The 17,300-nt window shown below is 50.6% G+C and overlaps 1 protein-coding gene across 1 annotated transcript in view; it reads left to right on the forward strand.

Annotated features, from left to right (window-relative positions):
- Positions 1 to 16,873, forward strand: part of ADAMTSL4 (ADAMTS like 4) — a 36,150-nt gene extending 19,277 nt beyond the window's left edge. The window contains exons 6-16 of the mRNA XM_033136254.1: positions 62 to 266; positions 1,633 to 1,805; positions 3,666 to 3,771; positions 4,824 to 5,144; positions 6,164 to 6,293; positions 8,742 to 8,946; positions 11,724 to 11,897; positions 13,996 to 14,169; positions 15,092 to 15,271; positions 15,741 to 15,885; positions 16,638 to 16,873. Of these exons, the coding sequence (XP_032992145.1) occupies positions 62 to 266; positions 1,633 to 1,805; positions 3,666 to 3,771; positions 4,824 to 5,144; positions 6,164 to 6,293; positions 8,742 to 8,946; positions 11,724 to 11,897; positions 13,996 to 14,169; positions 15,092 to 15,271; positions 15,741 to 15,885; positions 16,638 to 16,777 (1,953 nt within the window). The 3' untranslated portion in view covers positions 16,778 to 16,873. The remainder of the gene's footprint in view (positions 1 to 61; positions 267 to 1,632; positions 1,806 to 3,665; positions 3,772 to 4,823; positions 5,145 to 6,163; positions 6,294 to 8,741; positions 8,947 to 11,723; positions 11,898 to 13,995; positions 14,170 to 15,091; positions 15,272 to 15,740; positions 15,886 to 16,637) is intronic.
- The last annotated feature ends 427 nt before the right edge of the window (positions 16,874 to 17,300 follow it).

Raw genomic sequence — 17,300 nt, forward strand, 5'->3', positions numbered from 1 at the left:
TCTCTCCTCGCTCGACTCATCTCTCGGCCTCGTTTCTCCTCTTTTTCCATGGCCTCGCCAGACCCCCGGTTGCGACGGGGTCCTGGGTTCGAATCGCACGCTGGACAGCTGCGGGGTTTGCGGCGGGGACCACACCACCTGCAAGCTGGTCGTGGGGAATTTCAGCGACACGGACGTCCCCATCGGGTACCACCGCATCCTGGAGATCCCGGCGGGGGCCACCCGGATCCAGGTTAAGGAGATGACCCGCAGCCCTAACTACCTGGGTATGTGTATACGCCGTGGGGGGTGGGGGGAGAGAGAGAGGGACAGGAACCTCCCTTTGCTCCAGGTGTAGTTTGTTTAATTCAGTGGGTTTATAAATCCGCTTCTTGAAGATGTTCTCCATGCACGCACATAGAAATTCAACATCTGTACAAGCGGAGCCTCTTACCAGTGCAGACAATTGGGCCATCTAGCTCAGTATAGCCTACACTGACTGGCAGAGGCTCTCCAGGGTTTCAAGGAAAGAGGGGACTTTCCCATCTGGAGATGCTGAGGACTGAGCCCGCAAAGTGTGTGCCCTTGCCATTGAGCTGCGAATCTTCCTGTAAAAATAAAGTAAGATTCTAGTCCTCGTTGTTCTCAATAAAGGGCTGATTTCACTTGGGACGGCTGATGCCGCCAGGTTACAAAGCTTGATGTTGGAATCGCTCCGTCCGATGGGCGCGGGAAAATTGTAAAACATCACCATCGTCATCCAAGACAGAAGCCCTCTACCCCTTAATCCCAGATCTATGGACAGGGAGAAGGCAGGCAGGCTGCGTTCCTCCGTGGCGACCCATGTGCACTCTGTACGGGCTCAGAGGCATTCTGCCATTCCTTCAGAGCCGGCTCCAGGGTGGGGGCCTTGGTTCCCTGACTTACCCCACCCTCCTTCCCATCTCATGACTCTGCTACATAATACTCGCCCTGCATTTGTAAGAAACTGATCGTTTAGTTTAGAGCCAGTGTGGTGTAGTGGTTAAGAGCGGTAGACTCGTAATCTGGGGAACCGGGTTCGCGTCTCCTCTCCTCCACATGCAGCTGCTGGGTGACCTTGGGCCAGTCACACTTCTTTGAAGTCTCTCATTCCCACTCACCTCACAGAGTGTTTGTTGTGGGGGAGGAAGGGAAAGGAGAGAATGTTAGCCGCTTTGGGACTCCTTAGGGTAGTGATAAAGTGGGATATCAAATCCAAACTCTTCTCTTCTTCTTCTTCTAGTGTGTGGCAGCACCCACACTTTGGAACTCCCTGCCGATGGACACCAGGCAGTTGCCTTCCCCGTCCTCTTTTCGGCACCTGCTAAAAAATATTATTTGTTATAGGCAATGTGTAGAACGCTGACTTGCATTTTAACCTTGTCGCTGCGTTGGATTTGAGCATTTTAAAGTTGCTCCTTTGACTTGTTTTTACTGATAATCTTGTAAGCCAAACTGAGCGGTTGTATTGTTAAAAAAAAAGCTGCACCAGGCGGTGGGTGAGGGCCACAGAGCGAGGGGAGTGAGGGCCACAGAGGAGGGGCTTTGAACCGGCCGTAGCTCCATGTTGCTGTTTACTCTCTCTCTCCCCCCCCCCCACTCTCTCTCATCCCTCTTCCCCCAATCTCCCAGCCCTTCGGAGCCACAGCGGCAAATCCATCATCAACGGAAACTGGGCCGTGAACCCGCCGGGGCGCTACGAGGCAGCTGGCACCGTTTTTGTGTACAGCCGTCCGGGAAGCGACCGGAGGGAGGGCGAGTCCCTGGCAGCGGACGGGCCCACGACAGAACCTATAGATGTGTATGTGAGTACGCAGTGGGGTGGGGTGGGGGGCTCAGGGAGAGGAGAGATTGAATCCGGTGCTGCTTGTATGTCTCTGGCTCACCCCAGATGCAGATCTCTACCTCTTCTGTCAAGGGGGAGGCGGGGCTCCGCTTTTGTTTATTCGCTTTAGGAACCCAAGTTTCTAGTCCTCAGGACTTTCAGGTTTCTCTGTTTTATGCTGGTTTTAATAGGTGCGTGAATTTACCATTGTTGCAAGTGGCTTTGAGTTACCGCATTTTTCGCTCCATAAGACGCACCTTTTTCCTCCTAAAAAGTAAATGGAAATATCTGTGCGTGTTATGGAGCTGAATTGCCCAGGGGCCAAAAGCAGATCGTGCTTTTTTTTTTTTTTACAAAGAGAACAGGGGGTGTTGAAAGGACCCCGCTCAGCATCGGCTCCCTCCCCCCCCCCGCCCAGGCCTCCATTGTTGAATGTGCTGCAGAGGGAGGTTGTTTGTTTCCCCAGTGACATGTGACTGGCTGATTAGATTATCTGTCTGGAAACTGTAGAAACGGCTCCCTTTCCTTAAGAAGCTGCAGAAATGTGAGTTGAACCCCATAAAATGGGGCTTTTCCCTCTTTGCAAAAAAGCTGCACAAATCTGAGCTGATCCTCAAAAAACAGGGCTTTTCCCTTTGCAAAAAAGCTGCAAAACTTTGAGCTGATCCTCAAAAAAACAGGGCTTTTCCCTTTTCAAAAAAAGCTGCAAAACTTTGAGCTGATCCTCAGAAAAAACAGGGCTTTTCCCTTTGCAAAAAAAGCTGCAATACTTTGAGCTGATCCTAAAAAAAAACCACAGGGCTTTTCCCTTTTGCAAAAAAGCTGCAAAACTTTGAGCTGATCCTCAAAAAACAGGGCTTTTCCCTTTTCAAAAAAAGCTGCAAAACTTTGAGCCGATCCTCATAAAAAAACAGGGCTTTTCCCTTTGCAAAAAAGCTGCAAAACTTTGAACTGATCCTCAAAATAACAGGGCTTTTCCCTTTACAAAAAAAGCTACACAAATTTGAGCTGATCCTCAAAAAAACAAAAACAAAAAAACCACAGGGCTTTTAGAGGAGGAAAACCAGAAAAAATATTTTTTTTTCTGGGTTTCCTCCTCTAAAAACGAGGTTCGCCCTATGGTCCGGTGCGCCCTATGGAGCGAAAAATACGGTGCTTTTGTTATTAAAAAAAAAAAGCAGCAACTGATAAGTTTAATAAATAATAATTGATCATTAAGGCTTCCATTTCTAGCTTGGAAAAGTGTGGCTTGCAAAGTCTTAAGGGGGGCCAAGGATTAGAAGTATGAGCACAGATATGAGCAAAGCCTTCTGTTGAATGCACCTTGGCTCTCCAAAATGCCCCCCCGGGGGGGCGGTCCATATTTGGGTGGGAGGGGCCGCCAAGGCAGGATTTCTCCTTCCCCTTCTCCACCTAAGGAGCAGCAACGGTGGGAGGGATTGTGCTTGAACCCTTTTTTTTTGCCACGCATGAAACTGCAGGAGATGGTGGACGACAATGGGCTGAGACATATTTAAAGTGGGGAGGGGGGGAGTTCAAGGCAGGCTGATGATGGGGGAGCTAAGTAGAGCCCCCAGGTCCAGACAGAGTCTACCTCTGCATGTCAGATTCTGGGGACAAACGACATGGGCTTCATGGAGGTCTTTTAATCTGACCCAGCAAGGCTTTTCTCTGATGTTGACACTGGGAAAGGGACCCCAAGGCTCTGTTTCTGCCCCCCCAAAAAAGAGGAAGGGAACTGTTAACTCCCAACGGGGAAGGGGACTTAAGGTGCTCATTTTATGTTGCCCCCCTTACTTCCATGCCCCTGCTTTAATTCTTTTTCTGCTGCCTCCCACAGATGATCTTCCAGCAAGACAATCCTGGTGTCTCTTACCAGTTCTTCCTGGCCTCTGTACAGCCGGAGAGCCCCACTCCTGACCTACGGAGCCCCCGGCAGGACTTTGGTGAGCAAACCAACCCCCCCCCCCTCATGTTCCACTGTGGCGGGCAAAAAAAACCCAAACCCCTGTGTTTGCTTATTTCCTCCCATGGGCGTACCCGGGGGAGGGGGCAGGGGGCAGCTGCCCACCCCCAGATGCAAAACAAATGAATAAATAAAAATTAAATGGTTATCAGCAGCCTAAAAGGAAGAAAAAAGCTCTCCTAAAAAAGCTCAACTACTGGTCTTTCTCCCCCTCCCAAAATCTCAATAACAATTGAGCTCTCGCCCGATACTCTCTCTCTCTCTGTGTGTGTGTGTGTGTTGCGCTGGCTGATCGTTGCAAGGGAGCTTTTGGAAACTGAGTTCCCTTGCATGGCGAGTAGTTCCTTTGCGAGGGCTGAGGATCCTGGGAAACTGAGTCTTTCAGGCATTTTGGGGGGCTTTCTGTTCGGGGGGGGGGGAGTTTTTCTGTTTCTTGAAGCTGTTTTTGTTTGCTGTTTACATAATGTGGTCAGTAATCTAAAAGCGAACCGAACCCCTAAAAAATGGGGCATTCTTCATCCCCAAAAAAGGTCAACAACTTTGAGCTGAACCCCCAAAAATGGGGGTAGATCACTGCCAGATTTTAATTCTGAAAGTAGATCACAGTCCCTTCGGAGTTGGCCACCCCTGGTATAAGACATGTAACTAGAATGAAAATTAAAAAAAAATCAAGCAAATAATTGTAATAACTTCCGTAATAAAGCACTGCTATAATTATATATAATTTTCCTAAAATTTTGGTTTCATTCGCCTTTCCGTGCTGAAATGTCACAACCTGAACAACCATGACTTGCCCCCCCCCCAGTTTTGATCCTGGGTACGCCGCTGTTTCCTCCTCCATCCCAGTCCGTTTTCCTTCAATGCCATGCCTGTTTTAGGTGGTAGGCCTGTGTTTTCCTCCTCTATCCCAGAGCATTTTCCTTTTGTGCCATGTCTTTTTTTTTTTTTAAGCCTACAGCCTTTTATGGAGCCCATTGCTGGGGAGCAAAAAAAAAATCACCTTTCTCTTCCTACCCACTCCGTACCCGCCAGGTGCCTTGACTGTGGTTTCCTCCGGCAACCAGATGGAGCCCCCGCCCAGCCACCAACGCCCTGCGCCGGCGGATGCCCGAAACTTCGCCCCGCCTCGCCTCCCGGCTTCGTCCGGCCAATCGGGGAGGAGCCGTGCCGCGGCTCCGCCCCCTCCCGCCTCGTCCAGCCAATCGGGGAGGAGCCCCGGGACTCTGCAAAGGAATGTCCGCGTCCCACCCCTTCCGCCCCCGCCCCCTCCCGTTCAGCATGGCTCCGACCCCTTGCAGGACTTCTACTGGAGGCGGATCGGCAACACCGACTGCTCCGCCACCTGCGGGAAAGGTGAGTCCTATGTCCCTTGGCAGCTGCTATTCAGAGGTAGACTGCTCCTGCGCGTGGAGGTTTGGGTTGACTTACCAGCCTCTTACAGCTGGCGCCCATTGGGGCGGATAGGGCAGAAGGCAGGGAGCCCAACAGTAGGGGGCGCCAGAGAAGATCATTTTAGTTTTGCCTCGCCTCCTTCGGCTACTAAGTTGCGTCCGTTGCTCGCGTATCCCATCCACGCAGCTCAAGGAGGTGTGTGTGGTTCTCTTCATTTAAATCGCACCCCCCCCCCGAACCTTGCGAGGTAGGTTAGGCTAAGAGGCGGCGACTGTCCCCCAAGGTCACACCCAGGGAACGGCCAAGTGGGGATTTCTGAACCCCGGTCTCTCCCAAGTCCTAGCCTGGCGCCCTAACCACTACGCCACACTGCCTCTCGATTCTGCAAGGGCGGAACTTAAGGTGGAAGAAGGTGACCGGCAGCGTCACTTTACTTGACTTGTAGAAAGCTGGAGTAGCACCATGGAGTAGGAAGCTTAGCTGCAAATCGGGGAAGTCCCTGGTTCGAAACTCAGAACTGCCACAAACTCACTCGCTAGCCATAGCTGAACCACGCACTCTCGGCCTCAGTTTGCCCCGTCTGCAAAATGGGGGGGGGATTTTAAAATGTATTTGCTTTTATTTAAACGACGCACCTGCTACTCGGCTACGGCGGTCTCTTAAGCGCTTTACAACACTCACAAGGCTGTTGTGGTGAGGATTAGGCCCGCGGAAAGATCCGAGAAAGTGCCATACTAGTGTTGCGAGTTGGTTTTTTATCCTCTAAGCTTGTTAGGTGCCCCCACAGCAGTGGCGAGAACGAAGCCATCGCGCAAAGGAAAAAGAGAGGCATTCAGACCATGTGAAGGGACCACATTTGCCAGTATATGCTGAGTTCTGTGGTTCTCGGCCCCTCGATTGCCTTCTCCGCAGCCTTGAGGACTAGAAACTTGATTTATTTTTAAAGTTGCTAGTATGCTCCTCACCGCCTTTCTCTACAGGTTTCTGGCAGTCTGTCTACCAATGCATCTCTCGCATTACACAAGAGGAGGTGGGGGAGGAGAAATGCCACCTGATCCCCAAGCCCATTGTGTCGGAGGAAGCCTGCAACACGGAGCCGTGCCCAGCTTAGTGAGTGTCCAATCCACCCTTGCCTCTTATGGGACTCCTTTTGACTCAGCTGCTGCCTTCTGCAGCCCTGGAGGCCTCGTGACAACCCGCCTGGACTTCCTCTGTCCCTATTTAAATTTTGCATATGTGAGCTTTTGGGAAATGGCGGTCTACTTTTGAGTAGGTCACCACCGTCTTGAGCAAGACACCACGCGGGCCCAAGCCGCCTCCACTTGTCACAGACTTAACAACCCCTCTCTGCAGAAACCCTGGCGCACGGTCAGGGCCTAGCAAGGTAAATTGGTACCCGGGGGCAAAACATTTTTTGTCACCCGCACCCCAGGCATGGGAAGGTCAGGTGGTACCCGGTGCGGAAAATTTCTTGTCAACCCTCCCATTGATTCCCCCCCGCAAAAATTGTTATACGTTATTTCATATTTTCTTACAAAGGAATAATAACAAGTAATAATAATAATAATAATAAACTTTTATTTATATCCCTCCCTCCCCGGCCGAAGTCGGGCTCAGGGTGGCTAACATCAGATACACAACATTGGTATAAAATCAAACAAGAATTAAATTACCTCCTAAAAACATCTCAAAATCAAATTAAAGTCTAAGTAGATGGCTTTCCACAGGGTTAGGGTTGGAAACAGTAAAGTGCTCCACTGAACTGAAATTTCAGCCTTCGCGACATAGGAAAACAGCCAAGTGAACAGCTATTTTGGTGGAGGAGGGTCAAGATATTAACCGATATGCATGAAATTTCATATATAGCTATATAATCCCTAGTATAGTAAGATAAGACCTTCGGAGCAGGCATTTTAAAAAAAATTGCAAAAAAATTGCAACCCCCCCCCCCAAATGTTCCTTGATAATCTGTCACCCCCTCCATTATGGAACCCGGGGCGGCCCGCCCCCTCGCCCCCCCTTGTACGACCCTGTGCATTGTGATTTGCCTGTCACCTTGCTCAATGCAGACTCTGTTGCAAGACTACAGAGTACAATTTGTCCCCCGCTGAAGGGGAACGCCTGATATCAGGATGCGGCCTCTCGCCGCTTCACCCTTTCGCCCAGCAAATCCAGAACCTTTTGAAGTCGTGTGGGCTGCGATCATTCGTTTTAACGGTTGCATTTATACCCTACGTTTTTCTGAAGGTATGGGACGCGGGTGGCGCTGTGGGTTAAACCACAGAGCCTAGGGCTTGCCGATCAGAAGGTCGGCGGTTTGAATCCCTGCGATGGGGTGAGCTCCCGTTGCTCGGTCCCTGCTCCTGCCAACCTAGGTGTTTGAAAGCACATCAAAGTGCAAGTAGATAAATAGGTATCGCTCCGGCAGGAAGGTAAACGGCGTTTCCGTGCGCTGCTCTGGTTCGCCAGAAGCGGCTTAGTCATGCTGGCCGCATTACCCGGAAGTTGTACACCGGATCCCTCGGCCAGTTAAGCGAGAAGAGCTCCGCAGGATCAGGCCAATGGCCCATCTGGTCCAGCAGCCTCTTCTCACAGTGGCCGACCAGGTGCCTATTATGGGATGTCCACAACGCGGCTTCCAGCAACTGGTATTCAGGAGCACTGCTGCCTCCAGTTAAGGCCAGAGCTTTCTTCTTCATCTTCTTTGGCGATCCCTCGTAGCCGAGTAAGATTGTCTTCCATAAACACGGTCTTAACAATGAGTCCGTAAGTGACTGGAGAGGCCAATTCAGGATCCACACGTCCTTCTACAGTGGTGACATTGGTTTCCGGGCGGGAGTTGATCATGGTGTGGATTTGCCAAGCGTGCCTTCCTCTTAGCACGTTTCTCCCTTGCGTCTTGAGTTCGAGTGTCTTCAAAGCCCATTACATCTTTGGTAAAGGCTGTTCTCCAACCGGAGCGTTCACAGGCCAGGGTTTCCCATTTGTTGGTGTTTATACTACATATTTTTAGATTTGCCTTGAGACAGTCTTTGATCCTCTTTTGTTGGCCACCAGCATTACGCTTTCCATTTTAAAGTTCGGAACAGAGTAGTTGCTTTGGAAGACGATCACCGTGCATCCGCACAACACGGCCAGTCCAACGAAGTTGGTGTTGAAGAATCATTGCTTCAACACCGGTGATCTTTGCATGACCGTTGTGCTTAGTAGACCTTGATAGCTTTCTCCTCCACCATGATTTTGTATTATCCTCTTTTAAAGCCATCTGGGTTGGTGGCCATCACTGCCTCCTGTGGCAGAGAGTTCCGCAGACACCCTTTCTTTTATCTGCTCCGAATCCCCTGACTTTCCGCTTTGTCCAATGTCCGTGAGTTGGGGAAACGTCGGGCAAATGGGATAAGCTGCCCTGCGAATGCGGTCAGAGAGAAGCTGAAACCAAAAATCCTGTCCAGACTTTGTTGTTGATATTATTCCTTGCGAGGGAATATTCCTTTTTTTTCTCCGCTCATTCCTCCCCTTCTTCCGACTCTCTCCCCACCCCGTCCGTCTCTTTTCCAGCTGGGAGGCGGGCGAGTGGTCGGCCTGCAGCAAATCCTGCGGCCTGGGCACCCAGCACCGCCAGGTCCTGTGCCGCCAGATCTACGCCAACCGCAGCACCATGGTGCACCCCCAGAGGTGCGCGCAGCTGGAGAAGCCCAACGCCACTCAGGCCTGCCAAGTCCAGGTTTGCAGCCGCTGGGAAGTGCGCACCAACTGGAGCTCGGTAAGGGACCCGGTGGTAGCCGGGGGGAGGAGAGGATGGGCCCCTGGGGGTCGTTTCAGTGTGGGAAGCAGCAGCAAACTCTAGGGGAGGGGATATCAGGGATGCCTGCAAAATGGGCATCGGTGTAAGACAATGTGAAATGTTGTGCGTTCAGCGGGGTGGATTCTATTTAAATCAAATATATTTAATAATAATAATAATAATAATAATAATAATAATAAGAAGAAGAAGAAGAAGAAGAAGAAGAAGAAGAAGAAGAAGAAGAAGCGTTCCCCCACATCAAACGGGGTGCGCCTTTTGCGTGGTCGCGAGTAGCCCCATTGGATCACGGTGCAGCTCCTGGCAGTTGGTCCTGGCATCACCTTCCCAGGTCGGATACCTGTGGACTCCACCTACTCTAGCAGCCGCCCAATCCCGGCTAGGGAGGTGTTGCCGGGGGGGGGGGGGGACTGGCCAGGTAGAAGGAGGGATTATACAGTACACACAATAGAACTTGAGTCATACCTGGGAAGCGGCCCCGTTGGATTCAGAGCTTCCTCACCCTCCACTCCCTCAATTGATGCTTATTTTGCAGGTTTAAGCACCTTTTCTCCACAGGCACGCAGGCGCTGCTATGTCAAGGTCGCTGTTGAAGGGCCGGAAAGGACTTTCCCTGCATTGGCAGGTTTCGCCTTTCCCGTAGCAATTGGCGGTTGCAAGCCTTGGGCGGAATCCTTTAGTCATCTACAAGATTGGGGGGTGGGTGGGGGGCGGTGACCCCCCGCCCCCATTGCTGCGGCGATAACAGGGTTCCCATTAAAGGGGTCTCAGTGGGAGGCATTGACCATACGCCCATGGTCGTCATTGCCCTCCCCTTCCAGCGGCGGCGAACATGGGGGGGCGGGCTATCTGCTTGAACATATGTTCTCCAGACTAGCCCACTCCCCACTCATGCTGGATAACCCTGAAGTTACCCAGAACCCCGGCTGGGGGGCTGGGAAGGATAAACGCCCAGTGCCTGAGCCAAGGTCTCCCTACATCTGAATATTAATAAAGTTGTGGCCAATTTAATCCCATAGAACGTTGTCATGCATCGTTATTTCCCTCAGGGGCTGCCCTGGGGTTCAGGGGGACTCTGCCTGCCCGCGCAATAATAATTTATTTGTACCCCACCCATCTGGCTGAGCTTCTGCAGCTACCCTGGGTGGCTTCCAACAAATGTTAAAATACATTAAAATGTCACAGATTAAACAGGGCTGCCTTCAGGTATTTTCTAAATGTCAGGTAGTTGCTTATCTCTTTGACCTCTGATGGGAAGGAGTTCCACAGGGCGGGTGCCACCACCGTGAAGGCCCTGTGCCTGGTTCCCTGTAGCTTTGCTTCTCGCAGTGAGGGAACCGCCAGAAGGCCCTCGGCGCTGGATCTCAGTGTCCGGGCTGAACAATGGGGGTGGAGACGCTCCTTCAGGTATACAGGACCGAGGCCGTTTAGGGCTTTATAGGTCAGCACCAACACTTTGAATTTAATTTAATCACAATTTAATTCACTAGTCAGCAGGAGTTGATTTAAATCACTACTCAGTAAGACTTGATTTAAAGGTTGTTGTTTTTTTTACAGAAAGACTCATTCTTGCTGGTATAATCTTAATATTTACAACCAGATGAAGGTTTCATTTTTGGAATAACAAATTTTCAGAGTAGTTTTTACAGCCATATCCAAAATTACTGATTTGGTTCATACAATTAGAAATACATAGACAGATAAATTATGAAATTATTTTGTGGTTTAATAAGTTAACTATTTATATTTGGACAACTTGCCTGCTGTACTTTATTGGAAGGAGACAAATAGTTCATTTCCTTAATAACAATTTAGACAATTTATTTAACTAAAACAGTAACATTATAGCATATGTATCCAGGTTTGTTAACTGATGTGGTTTAATGGTTTAAAAAACACTTAGACTGAGTTTTAGCACACATGAAAAACTTAAAACAAATCCTTATTTCCTGAGGAATAGCGTTTGGACTATAATGTAATTTAAATAGAAAACTATCTTTAGAAAGATTTTTCCTCCAAAAGCACTTTATTTAAAAAATCTGATTTAAAATTTTTAAAATCCGATTTAAATTTTTAAAAATCTGATTTTTTTTGTTTTTTAAATCAATGATTTTTATCCACCCTGGCATTTGGTAAGGCTTGATTTCTGCCATGGGCTTTGTGTGGGGCTGCCCTTGCAACAAGTTGTTGCAGGTTAAGAACCTCAGTATAGCCTTGCAGCTGGGCCAAAGGGGCCCATCTTGCCCAGCATCCTGTTCTCACAGTGGTCGAATACCCCAAAGAACCTAGAAACCTGGATAGACTGCCACTGGATTTGGAGGTTCCACAAAGGCATAAGAAGAGCCCTGCTGGGTCAGGCCAGTGGCCCATCTAGTCCAGCATCCTGTTCTTACAGGGGCCAACCAGATGCCCCAATGGGAAGCCCACATTCAGGACTCGGGCACAAGAGCCCTCTCCCTCTCCCTCCTGCGGTTTCCAGCAGCTGGAACTCAGCAGCATTTCTGCCTCCAACCACGGAGACTCAGCTAGTAGCCATTGGTGGCCTTGTTATCCTCCATGAATTTGCCTCGTCCTTTTTTTAAAGCCGTCGAAGTTGACGACCATCGCTGCCTCTTGTGGCAGGGAGTTCCACGGTTTAACTGGGCACTGTATTGTTTGTCCTAAACCTTTCGGCATTCGGCACTGTTGGATGTCGAAACAGAATGCACGATAGCCTGTCTCCTCCTTCTCCCTTCTAGTGCTCGGTCCTCTGCGGCACTGGCCACCGGACGCGCCACGTCCGCTGCGTCAGTAACCACGGCGACTTGCTCCGCGACAGTGACTGCCCAGGGAACCATCGGCCGAAGACCAGCGAAGCTTGCGACATGGGGCCTTGCGTGCGCACCTGGTTCTACAGCGACTGGAGCAACACGGTACCTCCTCTTTCTTTTTTGACCCATTGTCTCTCTCCCTTGCCTCTCTTCCCCAGCCCGAAATTCCCCATGACTCCCAGAGCTGGATTAAACCCGTGCAAACGCGTTTCCTCCTATGCTGCTACCCTCCTGCCTCGCTTCCGTTTCTGGCCGCGCAGACCGCTCCCCGATACTTCAAATGAATAGCTGCACAATGCACTTCAGTTCACTCGTGTGACGTTCAGTTAACTCCAAGGCACTTTTTGAACGAAACCCCAGAGGTTGCTGCAAGTGAGGTCTGAATGGTTTGTGGGAGATGAGCTAGAAATGGCTGCCTCTCTTCCCAGGTGTCAAAATAGGTTATTTATGAGTGCTGCTACTACTGTGGCCTGTGTTTTGCTAGCCCAAAAATGGAAAACGAGTGAGGTAACAATCAAAGAAGACTGGCAACTAAAGTTGACAGAATATGTGCAGTTTGCAGACTTAACATATAGAATAAGGGAACCAGAAGTACTTAGGTTTAGAGAAGATTGGGAAACGTTTATTGAATATATGTGAAATAACTATACGGCTGGAAACGCTGGCAGCATTGAGATGAATTCAACAGTGTAAATAAAGTTATGATGGATGTAATAATGGAATACTGAATGGTATATTTTATCTAAGATATGCAGGGATTCATGATATGTAAAATCAGTGCTTTTTTCTAGGGGTACACAGGGGTACGCATACCCCAAAATATTTTGTAAATCTTTGTACTTCTGTCCATTTACTGTAATTATTTTCTCCGATTTGAACTATAAAATGGTGATTATCTTGAGTCAAAATGAGAGTAAAGGTAAAGGGACCCCTGACCATTAGGTCCAGTCGCAGATGACTCTGGGGTTGCGGCGCTCATCTGGCTTAACTGGCCGAGGGAGCCGGCGTACGGCTTCTGGGTCATGTGGCCAGCATGACTAAGCCGCTTCTGGCGAACCAGAGCAGCGCACGGAAACACCGTTTACCTTCCCACCGGAGCGGTACCTATTTTTCTACTTGCACTTTGACGTGCTTTCGAACTGCTAGGTTGGCAGGAGCAGGGACTGAGCAACGGGAGCTCACCCCGTCACGGGGATTCGAACCGCCGACCTTCTGATTGGCAAGCTTAGTGGTTTAACCCACAGCGCCACCCGCGTCCTTTCAGAATGAGAGTACCCCTAAACATTTTTTTTAGAAAAAAAGCACTGTGTAAAAATGAACCTTGGAAAGAGAAGGGAAGTCATTGATATTTTACAGATGCAAAAATGAGTATTTTAAATTGTAAAACAGAAAATTTAATAAAAATTATATACAAAGAAATGGCTCTCAGGCTGCTGGGGTATTGAGGAGGGGAGTGATAAGAAGAGCCAGTTGTATGATTGTTGTTGTTTCATTCAGTCGTGTCCGACTCTTCGTGACCCCATGGACCAGAGCACGCCAGGCACCCCTATCCTCCACTGCCTCCCGCAGTTTGGCCAAACTCATGCCAGTCGCTTCGAGAACACTATCCAACCATCTCATCCTCTGTCGTCCCCTTCTCCTTGTACCCTCCATCTTTCCCAACATCAGGGTCTTTTCCAGAGAGTCTTCTCTTCTCCTGAGGTGGCCAAAGTACTGGAGCCTCAACTTCAGGATCTGTCCTTCCAGTGAGCATTCAGGGCTGATTTCTTTAAGGATGGATATGTTTGATCTTCTTGCAGTCCATGGGACTCTCAAGAGTCTCCTCCAGCACCAGAATTCAAAAGCATCAATTCTTCGGCGATCAGCCTTCTTGATGGTCCAGCTCTCACTTCCATACATCTCTACTGGGAAAACCATAGCTTTAACTATACGGACCTTTGTCGGCAAGGTGATGTCTCTGCTTTTTAAGATGCTGTCTAGGTTTGTCATTGCTTTTCTCCCAAGAAGCAGGCGTCTTTTAATTTCGTGACTGCTGTCACCATCTGCAGTGATCATGGAGCCCAAGAAAGTGAAATCTCTCACTGCCTCCATTTCTTCCCCTTCTATTTGCCAGGAGGTGATGGGACCAGTGGCCACGATCTTATGATAAAGCATATGAAATTTCTCTCGCATTTCCTCTCTCCCCTTTTCTGCTCTCCAGTGCTCAGCGGAGTGTGGGACGGGGATCCAGCGGCGTTCGGTGGTCTGCCTTTCGAGCGCCGCCAATGGGCAGGTGGAGGAGAACTGCGCCGGCACCAAACCAGCCGACATGAGGGCATGCAATGGCGGTCCGTGCCAGAGGGTCACCCGGTGGTACACTGGGCCGTGGAGTCCGGTGAGCAGAACCCCACATCCCGCTCCGGTCTCGTTGCCAGCATTGTTTGAACCTGGTTTGCAAAAGCTTAAGGCTGGCGTCCCCAAACTCAGCCCTCCAGATGTTTTGGGACTACGACTCCCATCATCCCTAGCTAGCAGGACCAGTGGTCAGGGATGATGGGAGTTGTAGTCCCAAAACATATATGCTCCTATATTCAACACACACAAAAATTGTTGTTGAGAAAGGACAGCTGGACATATAAAGGGCCCCATTACCTTCAGGAACTGAGGCAGAGGCGTAGGAAGGTCAGGTGGTACCCAGTGCGGAAAATTTCTTGTCAACCCCCCCCCCATTGTTCCCCCCGCTGCAAAAATGGTTTTACGTTCTTTCATATTTTCTTACAAAGGAATAATAATAAAAAACTTTTATTTATATCCCGCCCTCCCCGGCCGAAGTCGGACTCAGGGTGGCTAACACCAGATACATAACATTGGTATAAAAATCAAGCAATAATTAAATTACCTCCTAAAAACATCTCAAAATCAAATTAAAGTCTAATCAGATGGCTTTCCACAGAGTTAGGATTGGGAACAGTAAATGTTCTCTGAACTGAAATTTCAGCCTTCACGACATAGGAAAACAGCCAAGTGAACAGCTATTTTGGTGGAGGAGGGTCAAGATATTAACCGATATGCATGAAATTTCATATATAGGTATATAATCCCTAGTATAGTAAGATAAGACCTTTGGAGCAGGCATTTTCAAAAAAAGAGTTTTTTTATGAACCGCCCTAGTAGGGCAGTAATTGTTCCTTGATAATTTGTCACCCCCTCCATTATGGAACATGGGGTGACCCGCCCCCTGCGCCCCTGAACTGAGGGCCGCATGAAACCTAAATCCGGCCCTGATCCCCACTCCCCCTGCCTCTTCGCCCCCTCAGTGCTCGTCGGACTGCAGCACGGGAACCCAGCGGCGCGACCTCATCTGCGTCAGCAAGCTGGGCGCCGAGTTCAACGTGACGGACGCCTCGGACTGCGCCCACCTGGAGAAGCCGCCCTCCTTGCAACCTTGTGTGGGGACGTCTTGCGAGGCCCGCTGGTTCTCCACCGCCTGGAGCTCCGTGAGTGAGGGCGTGGGTCTGACGCGGGTGGGGCTGGGGGGGGGTTGGCGCGGCCGGCAGCTACGAACCCCCTTCCACATTTTTGGGCAAGTAGCATTCTTGCTGCTGTAGTAGCATATATGAATGAATTTCCATACAATTTAGGTGGTTCTGTCACTATAATTCCCCAAAGAAAACCTTTTGTGGGGGGGGGGGTTTACAAAAGTTATTTTGAACATCCTTTTCAATTCATTGTATATCATTTCCCAGTAAGCTTACTACAAGACCACCACATATGATGAAAAGAACCTTCTTTCTCTTTACATTTCCAACACTGGTTTTAGATTTATACATTTTTGCCAGTTTACTCGGTGTTAGATACCACCGGTATATCATTTTCATATCAATTTCTCTTAAACCCTAAAATGCTGTAAATTTCATACCCATATTCCACAATCAGTTCCACCCCCCCCCCCCTTTGTCCTTTCAGTGCTCCAGGTCCTGCGTTGGGGGCGTCCAAGTGAGAGAGGTCCAGTGTCTGACCCAAAACAAGACCCTGAGCAACCTCTGTCCGCCGGATCTCAAGCCCGTCAAGAAACGGCCCTGCAACGTCCAGCCCTGCCTCCTGGACCTCGGTAACCCACCCGGCCCCCCTCTTCCTCCCTACGGCCAAAAATGGGGGGAGGACGGTCAGGCAGGCTGAAAAACTCCACACGCCCAAGGGGGTGCATTTCTGCAAGGTTGTTTATTTGCAGAGATATTTTTCTGCCTCCAGTTCCTACTGTATGACGTGGTGGTAGGCAGTGGCGGAGGAAGCCTGACGGGGCGTCCTGACGCATGCGCCGTGACGTCACAACGCACTGCGCATGCGCGGTCCTCCGTGCTAGCGCTGCTGCCCCCGCGGCGACCTTGCGAACCGCCAAGCGATCGGCGGCCCGTGGGGCTGCCCCATCCGTGCTGCTTTTCGCGCTCGGCGGCACGCAAGGTTGCTGCGGGAGCAGCAGCAGCGCCGGCCCAAACAGAGTGCGCATGTGCGATGTTCCGCATATGCGCACTCCGTCTGGGCCGCCGCTGGTGCTCCCGCAGCCGGGCGGCGGGGCTTGGCTTGGGGAGTGGCGGGAGGGGCTGCCGAGTATCACCCCCCTCCCCTGGAACATGGGGCACCCCGCCCCCATCGCCCCCCACCTTCCTACACCACTGGGTAAAGGACCCCTGGGTGGTTAGGTCCAGGGTTGCGGCGCTTGTCTCGCTTTCAGGCTGAGGGGGCCGGCATTTGTCCACAGACAGCTTTTCCGGACACTTCTGGCGTAACGGAACACCGTGGCGGACACCAGAGCGCACGGAAACGCTTTTTTTTTCATGTTGCCTTTTTCTCTTTTGCCGGCAGACGAGAACTGCAGGGACAAATACCACAACTGCCCGGTGATCGTGCAGGCCCGCCTCTGCGTCTACTCCTACTACAAAGCCGTCTGTTGTGCCTCATGCACCCACGCCTTGGAGAGGCGCCACGCCGGACCCAGCCGATAGCGCCGGCGAGCGGGCGGGATCCTGGACTCCTCGCACCTTTACTTGAACCGGGGACGGGCGAATATATTTCGCAGACTGCGGGAGCCCCCGTCATCCAGGGAGGGGGGGGGACCCATCCGCTGGAGAGTGAATCGCAGCAAAGGCATTGAAGGACCAAATAGGATTCGAAATTGAGGAGCGAGAAATTCCCATCAGCGTCCTCTCCTGTGCTCTCTCCAAGAGGAGTATTTTATACTGTACCCCAGTATTTCCAGAGGAGTCTCTGGCTCCCTCGAGAAACCTACCCCCCCCCCAAGCTACAGACTCATCGTTCTTCCTGCATTTCCTTTTAAGCTGTCCCCTTTCACGGAGGCCAGGAAGAGGGGAGACCAATTGCGACAGCACACACCACGTTCTGGCAGAGAACGGGGCCCACAGATGAGTTTGGTGGCCTTGACTTTTAAGGAACTCCAAGGGGTACTTTTGCACCCCTCTCGGCCTCCTCCCTCCCTCCCTGAAGACCCACCGCCAAAATTTTGGTTCC

Source organism: Lacerta agilis, chromosome 17 (genome assembly GCF_009819535.1).
Source record: "Lacerta agilis isolate rLacAgi1 chromosome 17, rLacAgi1.pri, whole genome shotgun sequence".
Taxonomy (NCBI): domain Eukaryota; kingdom Metazoa; phylum Chordata; class Lepidosauria; order Squamata; family Lacertidae; genus Lacerta; species Lacerta agilis.